The sequence below is a fragment of the Malus sylvestris genome, chromosome 2 (assembly GCF_916048215.2).
Source record: "Malus sylvestris chromosome 2, drMalSylv7.2, whole genome shotgun sequence".
In the NCBI taxonomy this organism is placed as follows: domain Eukaryota; kingdom Viridiplantae; phylum Streptophyta; class Magnoliopsida; order Rosales; family Rosaceae; genus Malus; species Malus sylvestris.
Window position 1 is genome coordinate 27,993,988 of NC_062261.1, and position 9,514 is coordinate 28,003,501.

The 9,514-nt window shown below is 34.3% G+C and overlaps 1 protein-coding gene across 2 annotated transcripts; it reads left to right on the plus strand.

Annotated features, from left to right (window-relative positions):
• The first annotated feature begins 1,142 nt into the window (after window positions 1-1,142).
• On the plus strand, window positions 1,143-9,337 carry LOC126600137 (MLO-like protein 1). Of its 2 annotated transcripts, XM_050266687.1 has the most exons (13): window positions 1,143-1,298; window positions 3,592-4,120; window positions 6,022-6,138; window positions 6,250-6,310; window positions 6,551-6,642; window positions 6,979-7,053; window positions 7,160-7,248; window positions 7,401-7,450; window positions 7,593-7,633; window positions 7,943-8,152; window positions 8,249-8,316; window positions 8,437-8,497; window positions 9,021-9,337. In XM_050266687.1, the coding sequence occupies exons 2-13, from the start codon at window positions 3,692-3,694 to the stop codon at window positions 9,126-9,128; spliced, it is 1,401 nt and encodes a 466-aa protein (XP_050122644.1). In that variant the 5' UTR covers window positions 1,143-1,298; window positions 3,592-3,691; the 3' UTR covers window positions 9,129-9,337. The 2 variants fall into 2 exon arrangements, with proteins under 2 accessions (XP_050122644.1, XP_050122651.1); XM_050266694.1 differs by lacking the exon at window positions 8,437-8,497.
• Window positions 9,338-9,514: the final 177 nt, after the last annotated feature.

Consider the following 9,514-nt stretch of genomic DNA (forward strand, 5'->3'; position numbering starts at 1 on the left):
TTGTGGGGAGATTAATATATTTATCTCATACTCGTCCTAATATTGCATATGTTGTGAGTGTTGTAAGTTAGTTTATGCACTCACTAAGTTAAGATCACATGATTAGGGTAATGCGAATTTGGGAATATCTGAAGTCTACACCCGATAAGGGTATAATTTATGGAAAACATGGGCATCTAAATGTTGAAGGGTTTACAAATGCAGATTAAGCTGCCAATGTTACTGACAAACTATCTACATCTGGACATTTTACATTTGTTGGAGGTAATTTAGTTAAGTGGCGTAGTAAGAAGCAGAAAGTGGTGTCAAGGTCGTTTGTTGAAGCTGAGTATAGGGGTGTGGCACACAGAATATGTGAACTCCTTTGGTTATGTAAACTTTTGAGATGTCTTGTTTTTTAACCAAATGAGACAATGAAGTATATTGTGACAATAAGTCTACAAGAGATAACAGATAATTTGGTACAACATGATCGAACAAAGCATGTGGAGGCTGATCAACAATGGGTATGTATGATATCTAGGCACCAACTTGAGGGGGAGTGTTAATCTGAGTCTTAATTTGTAAATATTCTAGGAGTCTTATTTTAGTTAGGATTAGGATTTATAATTTGATTGTAATCCTTTAAGTATATTTTTTGTAGATTAAGACATATGTGCCTATATATTGTAAACCCTAGAGAGATGGATAAAATAACAAAATATTTTTGATGTATTTTCTATGATCTACAAAATATGGTTCAAATAGATTAGTGTAATCTTATTGTTGTTGGATATCATTCTCTTCCCCTTGAAACATCTGTAAACTTCTCGACCTAACGACTTAAGCATTTGCATGCGAGAAAAATGGTGAACCAAAGACACTTATCAGTTGGCATATACAAATTTACATACACGAATGGATGCATATACATATACACATACGTACACACACACACACACACACACACACACACACACACATATATATATATATATATATATCTCACAAATATTCTGAAAAAAAAATTAATTTGTTTTACGGACAAGATAATTTTCTTAACCCGGTTGGAAACAAGATAAAATATCTAAAAATAAAGAGAAAAAGTGGGAATGCATTTTAGTTTTTGGAGTATAAATAGAAGGAAGCGTTCATACCGGATCGAAATTATGTAAAGTTGGTATTGTTCTTAAAGTCATAAGCGGCCATTGTTAGATTCAGATAGAAGGCGTTTACGGCTTTAGAACAACAACGATCAGGTCACGCCTTGCTTGTAAGCAACTTTGGTGCCTCTCTTGGTTTCACAAGCCAGAAGCCAGGTTTCTCTTATCTCTCCTCTTGTTCATAAACTTTCCCTTTGATCGTTTTTATGTTTTATGCATGTTATATGTGTGTTATAGTTCAAATGGCTATAATTATGTGTATGAACATTCAGAATCTTATCCACGATAATATGACCTTCACATACGAATAATGTAACATCCCACATCGCTAAGAGGTGTGGATCCTGTAAGTCTTATATGTATATTCTCATTTCTTCCTAGCAAAAGGCTTTTTGGGAGCTCATTGGCTTCGGGTTCCATCAGAATTTCGAAGTTAAGCGAGTTTGTGCAAGAGCAATCCCATGATGGGTGATCCACTGGGAAGTTCTCGTGTGAGTTCCCAAAAACAAAATCGTGAGGGCGTCGTCGGGACCCAAAACGGACAATATTGTGCTACAGTGGAGTCAAGCCCAGGATGTGGTGGGGGCTCAAACCAAGATGTGACAATTTTGTAACAAAGCCAATCTCTGGCCAGAAGTGTGTCGATGAGGACATCAGGCCACTAAGGGGTAACATCCCACATCGCTCAGGGGAATGGATCCTGTAAGCCTTATATGTATATTCTCATTTCTACCTAGCACGAGGCCTTTTAGGAGCTCATTGACTTCGAGTTTTATCGGAACTCTGAAGTTAAGCAAGTTCGCGTGAGAGCAATCTCATGATGGGTGACCCACTAGGAAGTCCTCGTGTGAGTTCCCAGAAACAAAATCGTGAGGGCGTGGTCGGGGCTCAAAGCAGACAATATCGTGCTACGGTGGAGTCGAGTCCGGGATGTGGTGGGGGCCCTGACCGGAATGTGACAAATAAGATTTCTTATATTAATTATACAATTTTCCCTGAAAGTATTGTATTATATTTTGGCTTAATTTATAGGAAATTGAGTAAAATGATTAATAAAATCTTTACGTCGTATTGTATGGACATATAATACCAATTTTTTTTTTTTTTTTTTTGTTAGATGGAGAATGAGAAATGGGATTTAAGATTACAGGTTCGAAACCACCCAACATAACAAACTAGATAATAATACTGAATTATCCAATTCTCTGCTGGAAAACATAGTGCGTTTTAATGATTAAGGAAATACATATTATGGTGATATCAAACAGTTTATTTTGTGTCGATTATATATGTTATTTATGACAATACGTGTTCTTTTTTCTATACTTTAATTTAGATCAAGATTCGTAATGGTGGTATTTGTTTTGTTTTAATTAGCACGTACACGTGATCTGAAGAGACGGTTTAGGCTTTGAATTTTATAATACGAGGATGAGCAAGCTTTAGACATTAATCAGATAATGTTAAGCCATGTAAAGCATTCAATTGGAGAGTTGATATTGTTTTACTTTCCTATTTCAATTAAACATTACACGAAATCGTGACTTTCCTCCATACGGATTCAATTTGCGCTCTGGTTCCAATTACACTTTTTATTATATCTAAACATGTGATAAGTCCAAAACGAAACACCAACATACTGCCTACTTTCAAAATATAATTTTGACTTAACTTCAAGACAACGAGAAATTTTTAGTTGTGAGGAGAATACGGATGGTACACCACGTGTTTTTATGTAAATGATGGAAAATTTTAATTTTTAAGTTACTAACATTTTAACACACATATCTCATAATTTATATAGGGACACGTGGTGTACCGTCTCGTGTGACGGTCACATTAAAAAATCTCTCAAAGACAATATGGGCATATACATCACCCGTGTCTTGAATTTCTTTATTTATATATTTTACTCAGTGATTGGCTTAAGTAGGCAATAATGTTAATGTGAACTTATGGAATCTCATTTATTTCTTAACAAGTAGGACTCTAACATGTGTACAGACTCATTATTCGCGGACAAACTTGGTGAAAAAAAGTTGGTGTTCGTGACTTCACAACCAAAGTCATAATTAAGATTTTTTTTTAAATAATAATATATTTACACTAAAGGGTGGTGTGAATAAAATGGTTTTCATCTAATCACCCATGAAACTTAAACTTAAAATTTTTCACTTATAAGTGAATATTGTTTAAAACCATTAGAGTTAGCAAGGTGGGTAGAGTGATAGATAGAAATTACTGCAATTTAATCCGATTAAATCCCATAAAATTTGATATTGTATTCAACAATCTTTTTGCGTACATTTTGAAGTGTGAGAAGGACAAATAAAAAAATTTCACATTTTTGGTGCAATATTACAAATTCAAATTTTCCATGCCGATTCTATTACCATAAAATGTTTGTCCATACATGCTAACTCACAACAAATTGATTGTGAAAACGCAGGAGAGGAGACTCTCAGAAAATACAGAAGAAGAAGAAGAAGAAGAAGAAGAAGAGAAAAGGTCCCAGAAGGAAAGAAAAAAATTATAATAAAAGGGTAAAAATGGCTGGTGGTGGAGAAGGTCCAACGCTACAGTTCACGCCAACATGGGTGGTGGCGGCGGTGTGCACGCTGATCGTGGCTATCTCTCTCACTATGGAGCGTGCACTACACTCCGGCGGCAAGTACTTGAAGAAGAAGAAGCAGAAGCCGCTGTACGAGGCTTTGCTGAAGGTGAAGGAGGAGCTGATGCTGCTGGGGTTCATCTCTCTCCTCCTCACTGTTTTTCAGAAGAGGATCACTAAAATTTGCGTGAGCCCTAGGATTATGGTCAAGTGGCTGCCATGCAAACTCAATCACTATGACGATCATCTGAACGGCGAAAAAACTGCCCATTACTCAGCCAACTCCGTGTTTGGTGGCATTCTTGGACCTACCAGGAGGCTGCTAGCTGCCGGGGGTGAGGCTCAACGAGGTTACTGTGGCAAAAAGGTATCTTCAACATAACCCAAAACCCTATTTAGTTTTTTTATTTTTTATTTTTTATTTTGTGCTTCTATATATGATGATCTTATCAATGTTTAGTGTCGGATGATTGGCTATACCGAGTATCGATCAGTTTATGGTACCTAGTGCATTTTTGTTATTCATCAACATTTGAGCAAATATCAACACGATATTGATAAGAATTTTGGTATCTGGTGTCAAAAAGTTTGCTCTTATTTCAATTTATTTGCTACAGTGGTTGGGATTTTTTTAAAGTTTGCTTTAATTTTTTAAATTTTCTGACTAACTTGTCTAATTTATTCATGTGTTTTGATATTCGTCAAATGGAGACTAATGAACTTGTAGTACTGGTTCAAGAGTGTGCCAAATTGGAACCCATTTGACTAAGTTCGAAGGGGTTTTGGTTGTGAAATTGAAGCCTCTTCGAGTTAGATTGAAAGGTTTTGATTCTAGAATCAAGGAATGGTTCACACCTGAAACACATTTGAGAACTGCAGTAAAATGAATCCGTTTTTGTTTATCATGACTTAATGAACTGAGTAGTTGAGAACAAATTAACAAATAAATGATCTATTTTATTGAAGCCATGCTGTCTATGATAATCTTCAGGGAGATAAGACCAAATGATTGATAGATAGATAGACATACCCAAAAGAGATACAGCTACAATGCAAGTTGATAGAAATAATTTTGGAAGTTCATTTTCCAGAATAGGAATAGAGGACCTCATTGGGCATTCCATGAATGATTTCTTTATGTTTTTATGGATTTCAAAAAAAAAAAAATAATAATGTTTCATTTTCATTGTATATGCACAGATACATAAAAATTAGGGAAAATTAGGTTCACATCCTTTTTTTTGTTACTCCATTGATTAAAATCCTATTCATTTTCAATTTTTGATCAAGGTCTTGGGTATTAATAACATCATTAATTATTTGAATAATAAAATATTTTTATTTTTAAATATATTCCTTTAATGTTAAAAATGTTACAATTAGTATATTTATATTTATGGCTAAATTTTTTATCATATATTTTTATTTTTAGTTTGTACCTATTTTTAATTTGCAAATATTTTTAATTTGAACCAATTTTCTTTTCATTTTTAATTTGTACCCATATATTAGTTTCTTTTTGTGCCCATATTTTTTAAAGTTTTATTTGTGTTTGTACTCAGTGTCTACTGTCACTTGACATTTAATCAATGATAGAAAAATTACATATGGTATATTTATGTTTTATGCCTAAACTTTGTATCATATATTTATATTTTTAGTTTGTACCCACTTTTAATTTGCAACATTTTTTTTTTTAAATTTGTAGTATTTTCTTTTTAGTTATATTTTATACCCATGTATTAATTTCTTTTCGCGCCTATATTTTTAAAAATTCATTTGTATTCATAATTTTTAATCTTTTATCTGTACCCTAATTTATTTCTAATGTACCCATTCTTCTTTATTAATGTACTACTTTGTTATATGTGAAACATACCAATTTGTTTGTAAAATGTACCAAATTTTTTAACACTATGGATACATTCTTTTGGCATTTATTATTTATTATTTATACATAGTTTTTATCCATTTATTCAATCAAAATGTTTGAATTTTTTTATTGTAACCATTTCAAATAGTATTATAATGAGGGATTTTAATTTTATAGGATTATAAATCTCATAAAATATGAAACAATTAATGTCAAAACTATAAAAATATAAATATTAATAGTAATATAATGAGGTGTACAAAGTTAAGGGACCTTGATCAAACTTTGAATATTATTAAGATTTTAATCCAAGAATGTTAAGGATTATGGGCCGCATCAAAAGTATCCCTAAAAATTATTTGTTATGACTCTTTTCATTTTTTTTCTTCCCACAGAATAAGGTGCCATTGCTATCAGTTGAGGCATTCCATCACTTGCACATCTTTATCTTTGTCCTAGCCATTGTCCATGTGAGCTTCTGTGCTCTCACTATTGTCTTCGGAAGTTTAAAGGTGAGCTAGACCACTGATTATCTTTCTTAAACCTTTACTTTGACATTTTACTGTTGGTGTTTTAAACGCAGCCCTTTTCATAACACCCTTGATTTTGTTACCATGATTCAGATACATCAATGGAAAAAATGGGAGGATGAAAATGCAAAAGAGATTATTGAAGTAGATGAAGGTATGAATTCTTGCTGTGTTTTCTTTTGATATTTGTTATTGACTATGTGATGTCCCAATTGCATGTTTATGTGTTCAACATCACAACTAGTAGGTTTAATTCCATTAGAAAATGCACTGCGAGTCTTCAGATGAGCAATCTGACTGACTTGCAGAACTACATTCTCATTTGGAAAGGCTTTGCGTCATCGATCTTCTTGTTGCTTGTGTATTTTCCAATTCGGGATTTGTGTTGGTGCAGCTCAAACAAAAATTACCCATGTTCAGGAGCATGACTTTGTCAAGGATCACTTTTGGGGTATCGGTAAAAATTATGTTTTCATGGGATGGCTGGTAAGTTATTTCTGTTTACAATTCAATCTATCTACATATATAATTCTAACTAAGGCTAGAACTTACGAATGATAAAATAATGGTTGAGTTTAGTGCATTTCTTTTACTTTTACGATAAGAAAAAGAAACGATGCTTATTTTTGTTTTCCCAAGTGCCCATGATACCCAACGATTTTGGTGAGTCTTACACATTTCTGGGATAGGAACTGTCAAGGCATCTAAGACATTATACTTCAGATTCATTTAAAATTAGAACGATTTTTATTGTTTTTTCAATAGAAATACTATAATGCTAACAAAGCGTTTTGTTTGTTTGTTCTTTCTGCATATGTTCAGCATTCTTTTCTCAACCAACTTTATGGATCAGTGTGCAGATCAGATTACTTGACTTTGCGATTGGGTTTCATCTCGGTAAGTACCTTACAAGAGGTTGATTTGTTCTAATATAAGTATGTTTACTGTCTCAGTCGGCTCCTAACCTATGATATATTTTTCATCTTCATTATTTCTACTGCAGACCCATTGCAGGGGAAACCCTAAGTTTAATTTCTACACATACATGGTACGCGCACTTGAAGATGATTTTAAAAGAGTCGTCGGTATCAGGCAAGTTTTATATGATATATTTTTGCCATATTGAAGTTCCTTGTGTATTAATTTGGTTAATTTTCAAGAGGAGTTTAATATTTATGACCAATCCGTCCTTTAAAATGGTTTTGATTCGTTTTGATACACCATATGGTTTTTGTTGGCTGCAGTTGGTATTTGTGGATATTTGTCGTCCTCTTCATGCTTCTGAATGTTGATGGTATGATTCTTGTTTCAAACGAAACCACCTCCCCTTGACATTTTCATGCAGTTTTTGCAGTTGTGGCATGGATTGCATTGCCCGCCTTCAAGTTGAACACTATCGCGATAAATAATGACATTCTTTTCTTTTTCTTGTGCAGGATGGCATGCATACTTCTGGATTGCTTTTGTTCCTTTCTTTGTAAGTAGTCTTGACATAACCTTACTCTCAGGTTTTGTGGCTCATTCACATGTGCTGCATTTGCATGTAAAACTGCTATACTTGCAGATTCAAGCATTTCATCCAACTTCAATTACATACCAGAGTGACATAATGTAACTTTACCTATTAGCAGGTAGCTGCATAAGCAAACGAACTTTTCCATTACATTTCAGTCACCGCGCCATTTGAGTTGTGCATAATGAAGAAAACTAATTGCTTCTCTTATCATCGTTCATCTGATTTCAGTTCCTTGTTATGTACTCAATCTTTTCTTTCCTATTTCTCCAGCTTCTACTTGCTGTCGGAACCAAGCTGCAACACGTAATCACCCAGTTGGCTCACGAGGTTGCTGAAAAACATATCGCCATAGAAGGGGAACTAATAGTTCAGCCATCAGACAAGCACTTTTGGTTTGGCAAGCCCAAGTTTGTTCTCTTCTTGATCCATTTCATCCTCTTCCAAAATGCTTTCGAAATGGCGTTCTTTTTCTGGATATGGGTAAATTCAGATTCTATGATCCACAACACACCGTATGACTACAACTAAATTTGTAATCGAGTTTGAGTTAATCAATCTGCTTATATTTTTTTGCAGGTTCAATATGGTTTTACATCTTGCATAATGGGGAAAGTAAGATACATTGTCCCCAGGCTTGTTATTGGGTAAAAATCCAAAGACCTTTCCCTTCATTCTTATAAATTATCGTTCGAAAACATTCGAAGAACATTTATTTAACATTTCTTACTGCTAATCCATCGCCTTTTAATTTTCTTTTTCATTAGGGTGTTCATTCAGGTGCTCTGTAGTTATAGTACTCTACCACTTTATGCGATTGTCACGCAGGTGTGTCGAGTTTAAAACTAACAAATTGACCTTCTTTTTTTTCTGGAAGATGAGGGTTTGGCAAATTTAGTCAAAATTTGATGTTGATGGACGAAAATTCCCCTTACTCGAAGCTTGCCCCTAAGCCTCTTCAAGAAAGACTCGAAGCGGGTTTGATTACGCTTAGAAGAGTCGATACTCGTAGGGGCTTTAAGAAAATAATTAAAGGAGTGTGTTTTGTCAACAATCATCAAATTTTGGCAAACTCACCCTAAGAGAAATAGCCATTTTAAAACAGATTGTCATGAGTTTTGGCCACTATTCTGAAAATGGCTATTTTTCATCAGGGTGACTAAATTTTGTCACCCTAAGAGAAATAGCCATTTTAAAACAGATTGTCATGAGTTTTGGCCACTATTATGAAAAAGGCTATTTTTCATCAGGATGACTAAATTTTGTCTATTTTTCGAGGTGATTGTTAAGGTTCCTCATTCTTTTTCAAAATGTTGATTATATAAAATTCTGTTTCTGCAATGCAATGCAGATGGGAACCAATTTCAAGAAAGCAATGTTCGATGAGAATATACGCTCAGGACTTGTTGGTTGGGCTCAAAAGGCAAAGAGAAGGAAGGCGAGCATCGACGCATCTTAATCTAGCATTGGTTCCGTTGCGGGAGTTTAGCTAGGCAAACTTAACCAAAAGACAACTACGAAGGGCTATACATCTCTGCCTCACATGATATATATTTTTTGTAGTCAAATATAGCTATAGTTTTCTCAAAAAAAAATATAGCTATACTTGTTCGGTGTATGTGTTCCTCGCACAACTTCCCCTACGTGAATGATGAACTCTTGTGTTAATTTTGAAAGGTGCCTTAGTTGAGCCTTTGTTAGTCTCTTAGGCTCTCTTGCAAAGTTAATAATGTAACATCCCACATCAACTAATGGAGAAGGGGTAATGTGCCTTATATGTACATGCCCACCTCCTATAGCACGAGGCCTTTTGGGCACTCACTGGCTTTAGGTTCTATCGGAACT

What these genes read in the sequence shown, in the direction of transcription:
- LOC126600137 (XM_050266687.1), top strand. Translation starts at nt 3,692, where the DNA reads ATGGCTGGTGGTGGAGAAGGTCCAACGCTACAGTTCACGCCAACATGG. An exon ending in GAGGTTACTGTGGCAAAAAG is followed by an intron (nt 4,121 to 6,021) that starts GTATCTTCAACA and finishes TTCTTCCCACAG; the next exon opens with AATAAGGTGCCATTGCTATC. An exon ending in AAAAGAGTCGTCGGTATCAG is followed by an intron (nt 7,249 to 7,400) that starts GCAAGTTTTATA and finishes TGTTGGCTGCAG; the next exon opens with TTGGTATTTGTGGATATTTG.